A 13720-nucleotide genomic window follows, 5' to 3' on the forward strand; every position below is an offset into this window, starting at 1 on the left:
AGCCCCCACCCTGAAGTTTAAAAGCCAACACCACTGAGGTTGCTCCCAGTGCCTGCGTCTGTCTGCCTCCGAGCTGAATTAACTTCACGGTAGCCCTAAGGTTCTTGGGTCTTTAAGTCAGATGAAGGGGCTTGTTCCGTGCACCACAGTGAAAGTTCCCTCCCTGACCTTGTGACTTTTGTCCTGTGGCTGCTGTTGTCAGCTGCATCTGAGAGGAGATGGATTGGGAGAGTTGGCTAAGGATGGGGGGGTGGCGCTGAACCCAGACCTCCGGGCTGCCCTGGTCCTTAATGCTGATGTGGGCTCTGGGCACTCTGTGCCCAGGAAGTCACAGGAGTATCTGTTCTTAGCTGTGAAGGCTAAGAGGAGCCTGGTGAGGCCTTGTCAGAACCCTGACTCCAGCATTAACGTAGCTCTCCACTGATGGGCTGTGTGACCTTGAACTTGTCTTTTTGAAAAAAAAATTTTTTAACGTTTATTTATTTTTGAGACAGAGAGAGACAGAGCATGAACGGGGGAGGGGCAGAGAGAGAGGGAGACACAGAATCTGAAACGGGCTCCAGGCTCTGAGCGGTCAGCACAGAGACCGACGCGGGGCTTGAACTCACGGACCGCGAGATCATGACCTGAACCAAAGTCAGATGCTTAACCGACCAAGCCACCCAGGTGCCCCAAACTTGTCTTTTTTGAGTCTTTGGGTGGGTCGGATGGAGAGGCACAGCCCTGCCTTTATAGGTGGTGCCCAAGCTCAGGAGTTGATGGGAGTCTCTTGGACAGTGATAAACGTGGGGGCGGGGGGGGGGGGCGGGCCGCGGGGGGCACTGTGCTCTTTTGTTTCACCACTTTCCTTCTGTGTGGCACTGGACCCCAGTCTCCTCACCTCCATCTGTCGGTCGGCATTTGCTGAGCACGTGGAGGGCTAGGCTGTGTCTGTGTGTGTGCATGTGTGCAAGTATGTACGTGCATGGGGGTGAGTATGAAAATGTGCATGTATGTGCACGTGGGGGTTAGGGGGTGGAGGTGTGAGAAAAGTACCCAGGGAGGGAAGTGGTATATTTGAGCGCCCCTGGTGTGCCAGGCTCTGCTGACCTATTCACCTATACTGTCTGACTAATTCTTCCCATCCCACCGTGAAAGAACTAGGATCAGACAGCTGCAGGAAGTGGTCTGGCTGGGCCCTGGAAGTTCACCGGGGGCTACCCTTGTCCTGCTAAGCTCAAGAGACAGACAGAAGGACAGATATAGGCGCGAAGGGCCTCAGAAAGCAAGGGCATCCGGAGCCCAGAGGGCAGGTGCCCACTCTGAGGAAACCAGGGGTGCCTTCCTGCTTGGTCCTCCAGTTCATGCTCTTCGGGCTGCTGTACAGTAGCCCCTTCTAGTGGGTGCTAGTTTCCAGAGCAGCTGGGACAGTGGTGGGGAGCCCCAAGAATCCAGAGGGCAACGAGCTCTGGTGGCCTTTGGTAGAGTTGAGATGCAGCAGGGGCCTGAAACATCTTTGGGAAGTGCCAGTGCGGTACCAGAGGTACCTGGGGGGTCACGTCACCCAGGTGTGCTCCTTACACTGAGCTTCTCGACATTTTGAGCTCCTCTCTGACTCTCCAGCTCCTGTGGGGAAGACCTAGGAGCGCTAGCCTTGCTTCCAAACGGCTTGCGGAAGAGTCACTGGAGGCCTGGGCTCTGCTCTTAGGAACTTGGGGAGGAGGTGGGGAGAGGACGGCCTGGGACCTTCTCCAGGCCCCAGGCAGGTGGGATGGAGCCTAATATGCCCCAGGGCATGGGCCCTGCACCTAGGGACCAGCCCAGGCACCCCTTGCCTCCACAGCCTCGTAGGACTGATGGGAGAGGGCCTTGCCCACCCAGCATTCCAGACGGTGGGGTTCCCCAGGCTCCGCCTGTCCTCCCCACTTCCCCTGCAAATCTGAGTGGGGGAGGGGTGGGGTGCAGAGCTGCTGAAAATAGCAGCAGCAGCTCCAGCTACAAGTCTCCTTGAGGGGTCAGTGGAGCCCAAGATTGGGGAGGAAGGGAGTGGCAGGGCCTGCAGGGACGGGGAGACACCAGCCTCAGCTGGGCTCTGCTGTGCCTACACCCAGGGCCACAGTCCCAGGATGCAGGGATAGAAATGCACAGATACGCAGGGACGTTCGGACACCCAGGGAAAGATGGACAAGCCAGGTAGAGATGCACACAGGCAGGGCTTTCTGCACATCTGGGGCTTTTTCTTCCCAAGACCCTCAAAGACCCTCCCAAGACTTCCCAAATACCAGATAGACTCAGCTGGCAGTCCCCAACCCTTCAGGATTCTCCCTTGTCCCAAGCTTGCTTTGACCTCCAAGGACCCTGCCAGGTTGGGTGTACGGAAGCTTTGAGTTGAGAGGGCTAAGTCCTCCTCCCCAGTCCTGTCTAGTCTCATCTGCTTGAGGCCCAGGGAAGGGCCAGTAGCCAGCATCAGGGATACAGGTGCAACAGAGACCAGACTCAGGGCACCACCCAGGTGGTTGGAGCCTTAGGAGCACGCCCTCACCCTGAGCAGTAGGCCTCTTCCTAGCCTGGCTGGCAGGCCAAGAGGGGGCTGGGACGGAGGTGCTGGACCCAGGAGGGCAGGGCTAGGGCTTTAGCAGGAAGTGAATGGGAAATGAGGGAGGGGGGACAAGGTGAGGCTGGATAAATAAATGCACTAATGACCTGTCTCAAACAAGCCTTGTTGTGTCCCCACTTCACCCCTTTGCCTGGAGATGCCAGAGGCTCTTCTGTCCTCAAAAGAAGGTGACTCTCTTTCCCCCATTTCCTCTAACTAGCCAGAAATTAGGGCCTCATGACAGGAAGGGGCTTGCCAGCTGCTGGACCAGATGTTTCAAATCACTAACACATCCCCTTGCTAGATGTAAATGATGTCTCAGGCAGTGTCCGTCAGAGCAGCAAGCAAGGGTGAGGCTCTTAGGAGCACCCTGACTCCAACCTTCATCCCTCTGCACCTGCTAGTCTCACCTTCCCGGTCAGACCTGGAGCACCAGCTGGTGCTCGCTCCCCATCCCTGCCTCAACAGTCCAGCACTGGGCTCCTCCACTGACAATCTGAAAATCAGCCCCTCCCGGTGCTGGACACCTCTGGCTATTGGAGGAAGGACCACCAGCTCACCCCTAACTCAGGCGGGGCTTTTGGTCTCTTCCATCACCACCCTCTCTCTGATTCCCTTTGATCTCGATGCTGTTCAGTGAGAGGGGTGGGCCAGCCACCATGAATCCCGGAGGAAACTGAGGCAGAAGAAAGAGACACAACTTGTACAAGCCAGCAAGAGCCAGTACCGGATTTAAATCCTGGGGGTCCTGGCTCCCTGACGAGCACTCTTCTGATCATGTTCTTCCTCAGGGGATGCCCCCTCCTCCCTCAGGCACAAGTTGGCTCTCCACACTGCCAGATAGCCCCCCTCCCAGGCTCTGGGACTCCCTAGGCACCTGCTGGCTGATGGGACCCAGGCCAGACACTCAGCAGGTGGCTGCTTGGGGGACAAAGGAGCTGGTGCTCAGCTGCTGTGCTGGGAGTGAAGGAGGGAGAAGCTATGGGGGGTGGGGTGGAGGGATCTGGTCTAGGAGTGGAGAGAGGCAGGGTCTGCTTCTATGCCTTTAATAAGGAGCAAGCATGCAAAGGGGGGTGATGGTGTAAAACAGCATGCAAATGAGCATCTGTGTGGAGGGGGTGCTCAGTGGTTCAGGCACTTTTCACAGGGGCTTTCCAGTTCTGTCCTTCCAGCCCAATGACCAGCTGGAAGGAGGATCCTGAGGGTGGAGAGAGGAGCCTGTGGGGAGGGGAGGAGTGGGGGACCAAGGGAGAGGCTGAGGTTGATGCCAGGGTGTCAGGATTCTGGCTGGGACCCGGGGAATGCACTGGGGGAGGGGAGAGACCCACCGCTTGCATTCTGCAGCACATATACGACTTGTTGCCAGGGGGGAGCCTGCAGCTGCCATGCTTGGGGGCTAGAGGAAACCCAGACCCAGCAAAGATGGGAAGAGTTGTGCTGGAGAGCACCCTGATGGCCTGGCCCGAGGGTCCCAGATGCTTACTGGGCCCTCAAAGACCAAAAGGTGCAAGCCTTCTTGTCTCAGAAGAGAAGCTGACCCAGAGCAGTCCCTGGCTAGGAATCTCCTGCGCTTTCAAAGGCAGGTAGTTGGATCACATAGGTGCTGCTTGGCATCTTATTTGTATCTCATTTAATTAAAATCAGACGGTCCAGGTCTAACTGGGGAGGCAGCCATAGCTGGGCTTATTAAGAAGGCAACTCCCCCTCCACACTGGGTTCCTACCTATCAAAGCACCTGATAGGGGCTGAATAGAGGGTTGTTGAATGGAGAGTGGATGGCTGGATGTCAAGCTAAGTTCCTAATGGGAGGTATTTCGTGTTAGAGGACAGAGAGCACTCTGGGCTGGATGATCGGGAAAAGAGGGGGTGGGAGAACTGAAACAAGCAGAGGGACACAGGATGGCACTCGGGGAATGGAAAAATGGCTGAGCAAAAATGGAGAGGTTGGCCCAAACAAGTTACGCACGGGGTCTAGGATCACCTAGCATTTTCACCCAGTCTCTCCATTGCTCCATTTCCCATGACCACTCAGTTTCTTCTCATCTCCTGGCAGAGTCCCTTGTCCCTGCTGGGCTCAGCCAGGACCTCCCACCCCCTCCCCTTCCCGCCAGTCTGCCTGCCAGCAAGGCTGCAGACTCTGCAGCTGGAAACCCGGATTGTTGTTGGAGAAGCGGCAGGTTTGTTTGCTCCAGAGCCCGCCGAGAAATCTCAACAATCAATGGCCAACAACACTGCTGGCGGCTGCAGCATCGATCTCCCCTCCCAGGGCTGGCAGCTGGGTGGCAGGTGGGCAGGTGGAGGGAAGCTGGCACCCAGCTCCGTCTAGGAGCTGAGCTTCAAGCAAGTTTGGGCTTTTCTGTCCTGGGGCCGGGTGGGTGGGTGGGGGCTGGACCTGGGAGGGGGTTGTGCTGGGCCTTGGCAGGGGCCGATGGGGTAGGGAGGGGCAGCCCAGAGGCCAAGACAGGAACCACACATCTTCTCATCCACGAAGGCCCCCAAAGGGTGGAAGAATGAGTCACTCAATGTCACTGACCTCTGGGCCAAGACTTCAAGACTCACTTGACTCCCAGCCTCAGGCTCTATCCTGGTCTCCAAGTGTCAGAATCTTTTATTCCTTGCCACTAAGAACCGAGCAAGATAAAATGTCCCTAATCTACAGCAGCAAGGACTGAGGGTAGACATCAAGAAGATAAGCTACCGTCATTATCAGAAATGTGCAAGGAGAAAGTTAGGGGCCATTTGTGGGTCTGACAACATGGACTTGAACTTGGCCTATAAAATGCAGATAGTAGCTTCTATCTCGAGATGGTATGAGGACTAAATGAGCTAAGGTATATAAAGCACTTAGTACAGTGCCTGGCCTGTACTAAGAAATGTGCCTAAGAAATGTTTGCTGTTATTGTTGTTGCTATTATTATTGTTGTTGTTGTCATGATGATGGTGGTGACAGCGATAGTCTCCTGGTTCCCATGGGCCTGTACTAAAGCTTGGCCTCAGGCTGGGGGAGTGGACACAATGCTGGCTACATCCAGGTTTTGCAAAATAGGTAGGCACTTTGGAGTAGCCCTGCTATTTATTGGCTGTGAAGTCCAGGGTCACTGACTTAACCTCTCTGAAACTCAGTTTTCCCATCTGTAAAGTGGGAATAACTAGTCTCTCGTATTAAATAGAAAAAGTATGTGAAAGGCTGGGCCTGAAGTTTCGGGGCCAGGCCTCCCACCTCAATACATAATTATGAAATGAACGAATGAATTGTGGGTGGATGTACTCCAGGGATCGTTCTTTCAGGAGATGTGAAAGCTTCGTGGATATGAATTATTGTGGTCTTGGGTGACTCCAAGGCCCCCACTTTTCCATTCAAGGACACGCTGGGCTCGGAGCTGCTCCCAAGGTTTCCTGTTGGCCCCTCTGAGCTTCGTGAGGATGTCTGAAGCTGAGATGGCTGAGACGCTACGGTGAGAAGCCAGATGACATGTGGTGACCCCTCCCTTACTTCAGTCCTTAATTTCATACGGGGCACCCCTGTCAGCCAGCAGAGGAGGTAGGTAGGTGCTGAGGGAGGGAGTCAAGAAGACTGGGCTCTGGGCTTCACTCTCTCCCTGTCTACTGTGCAACTCTCATGAATTTATTCAACACGTATTTCATGTCTGTCATGTGCTAGGCACTGTGCCACCGGGGACACAAGCAGCAGTGGCATGAAGGGGTGGCTGGAGAGAGGCTTTAGCCCACTCAGGATGGCCATCAGCATCCCACCCCCAAGCCACCTCAGGCTGACGACGTGACAGCATAATTTGTGGAAGGAAAAAACTCAGTAAAGGCTATAATTTACAGTTGGGGTAATTGGCCAACTGTTAGGAAAAGGAAAAAATCCTAACATACAATCTATGTAAAAATAGTGTGCTTGCTACGCAAAGCAGTCTCAGCTGCCAAGCACCCACCTCTCCTTTCTGACCCTAAGTTTCTTCCAAATAGGAATTCTGGAATTGCCCCAAGATAGTGGGGCTGAGCAAAACAGACTCGGTTGCTTCCTTTCTGAGTTCGGTCTTGCTCCCGGAGAGAGACATCAAGCAGCCAGGCACTCGTGACCCAACAAGATGGGTACCTTGGTGAGGGAAACCAGGGGATGGTGGGAGGCCAAAAGAGTCCCCAGGCCCAGGCTGGAGTTCAGGTGAGGCTTCCCCTGAGAAACCATATCATCGTAGATGCTCTGTAAATACTAAGTCCCGAAGAATTGTATGAGGTGCTAACTAAGGCAAGACCCAAAGCATGAGATGGAGTGAGTCAGAGTGGCCCAGGACGAGAAAAGAATTTCAGGCAGAAGGAATGGGAAGAGCCCAGCAGCTGTTGAGAACATGGATAGTTTGGGGAATTGATTGGTCTGGCTGGGTGAGTGGACTTCCTGGACCTGGTGCTTCCTGCTGGAATGAGTCTGGAAGGGGCCTTGAAGACCTCCTAGCTCCTTTCCCCTACCTCCCTGAGAGCCGACCATGGCTAGCAGCATTGTCTCTCCCTACTCCCCAGGCTCTTAGTTATAGATCTTGGCTCTTTCTCCCTGAGAGCAGGCCAGTAGGCTGGGGACCCAGAAATCTCCATGACTTGGCAAGCCCTTGGAGGCCCGGATATGCTCCCAGGCTTTGCAACCATCAGTTTGGTGCAACTTTACATTGAATGCTCCAGAGAGTGGAGAGTCAGAGGCATGCCTGAGGCCACACAGGGGGCCTGGGCTCTTAACCATCCGGGCTGAGAGGTTCCTTCACTAAAGTAACCCCTACCTACAGGCCCTTTTTCACATCTTCTTTCTTGTTTGGGGGGGCGGGTACCCGGCTCTGACACTTCTGCCCAGGCGGGGGCGCAACATCCCCGAGCTGAGACCAGCCAGCAAACGGGGCCAGAATGGGCTAGGAGGGATGGGGACAAGGAGGGTGGGGGCAGGCTGGAGGGCTTGGACACTGTGTCTGGGTAGAGGGAGGGACTAATGAAGCAGACTTTCTGAATTCCTCCCACCATTCAGGCAGCCAGGGTGGGAGGGGTGCAAAAGCTCTAATTAAGCCCAGTTTCTAATTAAGCCCTGCCCCTGTGTCGCCTCACTCCCCATTATTGTCCCCAAGGCATTTTAAGCTGCCACCCTGCTGAGGAGGCTGGGACCGCCGCCAAGCCTGCCAAGTCTGATGAGCTTAGACCCATGAGGGGCAAGAAGCCAACCCAGACTTCCCCTCCAGTCCATGGCAATCTCCGGGTCCTCTAGTCTCCTCGGAAGCCTAGGGGAGCCTCTTGTCTACCAATTCTACCTCTGGGGCTCTGAGTGAAATCTAGACTGCCTCCCATGGGGCCTTATCCCCAGCAGCCACTTCCTGACCCCGAAGTGCCAGGCTTGGGGGGCAGGGGGCAGGGCCTGGCTTGGGCATCGCTGCAGCCCCCAGACTCTGGAAGGTACAGTTAGAATCCTGCGCCTACCACAGAGTCTGCGGGAAGCAGCAATTACCATTTTAGGTTAAGGCAGCCCTGTTTGTTAACCCTTTCAGGACTGGGGCTCCTGGAGGCCAAGCCCTCCTCCTTCCCTGCTTCCTCCTCCAAACCTTGCCTCCCAGACACCATCCCCTAGTTCTTGGCAGAGAGAGAATCGGTTCCCTTCCCTCCCTCTTCCTACCACACACTCCATCAGAGTTTAGAGATGGGAAGCATTGGGTCCAAGGTCACACAGCCAGGGAGGCAGCCTCTGTCCCTGGAGACCCAACCCTACCCCCAGTCTGTGCCATTTCCACCTTTGCAATCTCCCCAGGCCACATTCACACACGCAGAGTTTAATTAACTTTATTGATATTCAGAAATTAGGAGAATGACTAAAGGTAATTGCTCATTAAAAATCATTAAACTGACACAGCAGGCCCAGGCACAAGCCATCCCTCCCGAACTGCCTTCCTCCCCCACAGCATCGGGATCGCTGGGGCACCCACCTTTGGTCAGGAAGATCACAGTGGCCCACAGCGCCCCTCAAGCCAGAGGCCACTCTCGCTGTACCTGCCCCCAACCCCGCAGCTGTGGGGGTTGGGGGGATAGGGGTTGAGCCAGGCCATCAAGATCTCACCCTTCCCTGCACCCCACTTCCTCAGCCTCTGACCTCCAGGGCCTTTGGCTGCTCCTGGGCTGTTCCCAGCTGCATCTCTCAGGGCCTGACTAGAGCTGTGTCCCTCAACATATGTGTGAGCAACGCCCTGGGGGTTCAGTCTCCAGGCCACAAGGTTTGGTGCTGCCGCCACCTGCTGCCACCTGGCTTGCGAAGTCTCACAGCCCGAGGCCTTTACTGCTCCAGGCCTGCCTTCTTATGGCTAGAGCCCCCCCCCCCCCCCGCATCCCCCAAGGAACTCTGAGATGGCCGAATACACTGCTTCTCAATGAGACAACTCAGTGCCCAACAACCAGAACCTCGAAGCCCCATTGAGATAGAGGGACACGACAGGGCTTGCCCTGTTTCGGGTCCTCTTTCCTCAGGCCCGGCCCTGCAGGGCTGTTCCCCCTCCTTCCTGGGAGAGCGAAAATAAAGTCTTCCCCAGCAGGTGACTCTTACCCCGCATACTCCTTGGGCAGATGGCCCCACGGGCATTGGAGAGGTCCAGGTGGGTCAGGAAAGGACCCTGGCCAGGGGCACACAGACTTGCGGCCACAGAGTGGACAGATTCCTCCCAACACTTGTACCCATACCCTCAGTGGGATCCCCCAACTCTCAGCCACACCAGCCATCCTCCTGGAGACCCGCAGTCTCACTCCAGCCCTGCAGGGAGCTCTCTGGCAGAGGCAGCACCAAACACTAGCGGCCTCACACACTCCTCACACCCACTCACTGCTGAACCCTCACCCAACGTCCAGACCTCCTGAGGTGCAGACATTCATGGGCCCGCCATTTCTGACACCCCGGGCCCTGATTCCCACGTTCACACTCAGACCCACACACCCACACACCAAGCTTCAGACAAAGGCACTAAGCCCCAGGGGAGATGTCCAGAGCAAGATGTGTCCAGACCCCAACCAAGACAGGTTCCCAACTCCCAGGACATCCTCGGATGGCCGGGCCAGGATGCAGGCTTCTCCCCTCCTCTCACTGCCCCTGGCAGGGTGGGGTTTTCAGGACTCCCTCCTCCCCCCCCCCCCCAACATGAACACTAGGTTCTTAGTTCCCGGCGCCAAGGGAGGGCTAGGCGTGGGCAGCCAGGGGGCGGGGCAAGGACGCCAGACCCCGTGTGACCCAAGCCAGAGTCTCAGAGAGCAGCTTCCGCGTCGCTGGGGACGCAGAGAGCAGAAAACTGGCGTCCAGGGGCCCAGCCTGGTCCCGGCTCGGCTGCCCTGACCTCCGACGTGGTCTGGAAAGAGGCAACGAGGTTAAAACCTGCCACCTTCTCCCCACTCCATATCAGAGGCTACGAACCATATACTTTGAGGGACGGTGGGTCCCAACTCCAAGCAAGGTCCTGGCGACCCCACCAGCCAACCGGCTGCAGTGGAAGACCTGGACGTCCGTAGCTTTGATGAATGTTTGTTTAAGCAGGGTGGCAGGTCTCCTCGGGACTTGAAAACCTTCCTTCCCCTAGGCACAGAGCTCTCATCCTCTCCCCAACACTCCCTTGCTGCTCACTCCACGGCCAACCTTCCCACCCGGGACCAATGAAGTTGGGGACCAGACTGCGAGCGGAGGACCGGGGGCAGCAGGGTGGGGTGCCGGTCCTTCCGCGACGAGTCTGCGGCCATGGGGTGGGCGGGGGCTAAGCAGGACCGCAGGCCTGGGAGGAAGACCTCTGGGAGTGTGCAAGGGGGAGAGTGCAAGAAAGGACTTCGAGGAGGGCAGAGTCTCTAGCCCGGGACCCCAGGTCAGAGCGAGTAGCCGAATATGGGGCCCCGGGCCCCCCGAGTTTCTCCCTGGAATTGTACTCTAGATTCCGACTCCAGCGCGGCAGCGCCAAGGTGGAGGGAGGTGAACGACGTCCCAACCCGGGGTCCGGCCGCCATCCGGCTCCGTCCCTCCGCAGTGAGGACGTAAGGTGCCCCGGAACGGGCAGCAAAGTCGAGCGAAGTTTGGCGGGCAGCAGGGGAGGCGGGACCGCGGGCGGCCGGCAGGACCAGCGGGACTCACCGCCCCTTGCCCTCTCCCCCTTCCTGCACGCGCCCCGGCGCTGCTAGACGCCTGGAGAGCGGCGAGGTAGCGCGCGGGTGAGCGCGTGAGTGTGTGCGGGGAGGGGGTGGCGTGATGAATTGCAGCAGAGAAATCCCATTAGATCCGGGGAGATGATTAAAGGCGAGGTCTTGGCCGGGCGCGAATGGCGGGAGCCGCGGCAGCTTCCCGCCGGTGGAGCCCGTGCCCCGCCCGGCTCGGCCGGCGCGGGGGCCAGCGCAGCCGGCGGAGCGCGGTGCTTGCGCTGGGCAGCCAGATGCGCGGAGCTGGGCGGCGGTACGGTCCTCTCTTCCCACCCTCGGGAACCCGCCCCCGCCCCTGTCCTGCCACCGGACGCCGGGGTCCCTTACCGTGAGCCAGGAGCGCCAGCAGCGAGGGAAGGAGCAGCAGGGCTACCGAGGGCATGGTGCCGGTTACGGCCGCGCCCCGGGTCGGAGCTACGGTGGGGAAGCTGGGGGCTCGGCGGGGCGTAGGCGCGGGGGACAGAGCGGGGTCTTGCCGGGTAGAAGGAGCGGGGCCGCCGCCACCGCCGCCGCCAGCGCCTGACAGAATCAGCACCACGGCCAGCGCCTGGCGTCGGCGCCGGGGATCGCCGCGCGGGGCTGGGGGCGGGGGCGCGGGAGGAGCGGTTTACCGTAAAGTCTCAAGCAAAGGCGCAGAGGACCCGGCGGCGGGAGCTCAGGCTCCCGCGCCGCCGCCAGCTCTGGGGAAGAACTACCCTGCTAATGTGGGCACACGGCCCCCTCCCTTCCGCGCTGCCCACGCCCAGACAAGCCTGCCACCCTCTCCCCTATTAGCAGCCTGCCAAGGAGGTAGGGTTCCCACCTGAATCTCTATGAGAGAGCAACCCCCTCTCCACCTCACTCCACCCCATCCTGGTACCTGAGGGCGCCAAGGGTGACCTAGGAAGACATCCTCAAGTGAGGCAGCTGGTGAGACCCGTGTGCCCTTGTAGCAGCTCCGTCTTGGGCTGATAATGAAGATGGCTTTTGAGCGTACAAAGGACAATAAATTATTACTTTGCGCTCAATAAATGCCAGGGCTCCAGGCAGCTGCATCAGCAGCAAACTGTGCTCACAGAAAAGCTTAATTATCCTGATATTATAGTTAAAAGCCAGTGGTACTCGCGTCCTGGGAAGACATTTTTCACTTGGCAGGAGGCAACTTGGGCCAACCTGTGGGCAGCTGAAGGTAGTATCCTGGGTCCCCTTGCAGCCCGGGGTCTCCAGGACCCTGCCTTGGCCACTTCCCACCTACCCCACCATCCACAGGACCAGAGAAATCAAAGTGATGGCCAGTGAGCAGACCCTTCATGCCTGTCCCCACCCAGGTTCCTGGAACTGGTGGAGAAAATAGGACAGACATAGGGGGTGGGGGCGTTTCCATAGGGCTATTTTAGACAGAGACTTGAAGGAGGCTCAGGGGAGTAGCCAGGGAGGTTGTACCATTCAAGGACATGGAAAAATAAACTTCCATGGCTCTGCTTGGGCTGAGGAGCTCCAATGAGTCATAGGGCAGCAAAAAGGGCAGTCATAGCTGTGTCATCCCTAAGACTGATGTTTAGGCCTAGGGGTTTCTGGCTCCATGGATAGCTTCACTTGAAGAGCCTCAATGGACACAATGGGACATGACCCAGTGACTGATGATATTCCTTGTAGAGGAAGAGGGGGGCTGAACTCCCTGTGACCCCCAGGGAGAAGGAGAGCTTTTGGATTAGTTCTCTTCACATGAACTTGGATTTTCCCCAAAGCTTTCACCAGTGCCCTTCCTGACTTTGTCCTAGAAGCAGGCAGCAAGCCTTCTACCGTTAGTCTCATTCCTCAGAGAGTCTTTTGATCCTTACTACCTCCATAGTCTTCCAGCTCAGCTCATCAGATTCTCTCCAGATCCTCTTCCTGTGGGCTCCGGGGAGTTGCCTTGAGCCATCGTAAAGAATCCCAGGCAGCAGGCAGACGGTGTGTGGAATTATCTGAGGGAGTCACTGGGAGAGGACTGCTGGATCGTCCTTTCAAAAAGCTGAGAAGAAAGAGGGCAGTAGCAGAAGATTGGCAGAAGGGAGGAGTTGACAAAAGGATCAGAGGTAAGTAGAGGAAGCCAGGAAAGGGGAGAGAAAAGGGGTTGTCAGCAGAGGAGGGAGGTGGAAGGTTCTGTGGCCACAGGAAGTTTGGGGATATACTGGCAAATGGCATGAGAGCCCTCCTTTTTTCTTTAAAGGTATTCCTGACCTCCTCCTTGATTTCTGGGCCTCTCTGGACTTAGCAGCTTGGGAAAAGGAGGGTGAATCCCAGGGATGAAACTTGTATGACAGATGATTCATGGGGTTTTGGAAACTGGTGGTAGGCTTACCTCCTGGCAGCTGGGCTGGGCACTACTCAGAAGAAGGAGGGTAAGTGGAGCCACCCAGGAACTTGCTGTGTCTCCTTCCCTATTTCCTAAACTAAGGTAGGCATTCAGGAGGGGGTCCAATGAACACTCCAAGTCCCAGAATGCAGCACTCTGCCCTGAGCTCAGAGGATGGGTATGTACTGCATGATGGGAAGAATAATGCTCCAGGGTTGTCTCTCCCTCCCAAAGATGGTCAACGTGGCCTCTGTGCAATGGGTTCCCAGTTAGGTTGAAGTGGAGGCTGGGCCAGACTGGGAAGCAGTGGAGTTTTTATCGAGCATCCTGTCTATGCCCTCCAAGGGACTCATTTTGCCCAGAGCTCAGCATCACCCACAAATTGAGGACCATAAGATGCCCTAAGGGATATTCTGCAGCTCTATGCTGCAGGCTTATAGTGTACTTAAGTCATACACACGTTTGAAAGTGGCAGCCTGGAGACTTGCAGGGCTCCCTTCACTTGTCTCATTTCTCTCACTCTCTGTGCCCTCCACCTGGCCCTTTGCACTCAGATGACCCTAGTCTATGTAATCACTTAATTGTCTGTTTTCCCCATTAGTTGTCAGCTCTCTGAAGGCACAGAACATATCTGTCTCCTCCAT

General features: G+C 56.8%; 1 protein-coding gene across 1 annotated transcript in view; it reads right to left on the reverse strand.

Moving 5' to 3' along the window:
* Positions 1–13720, reverse strand: part of SEZ6 (seizure related 6 homolog) — a 37836-nt gene that overhangs the window by 18893 nt on the left and 5223 nt on the right. Inside the window, exons 2-4 of the mRNA XM_049635344.1 lie at positions 11087–11338; positions 10223–10347; positions 9141–9207 (exon numbers count right to left, since the gene is read on the reverse strand). Of these exons, the coding sequence (XP_049491301.1) occupies positions 9141–9207; positions 10223–10347; positions 11087–11338 (444 nt within the window). The remainder of the gene's footprint in view (positions 1–9140; positions 9208–10222; positions 10348–11086; positions 11339–13720) is intronic.

This window comes from Panthera uncia, chromosome E1, assembly GCF_023721935.1.
Source record: "Panthera uncia isolate 11264 chromosome E1, Puncia_PCG_1.0, whole genome shotgun sequence".
NCBI lineage: Eukaryota > Metazoa > Chordata > Mammalia > Carnivora > Felidae > Panthera > Panthera uncia.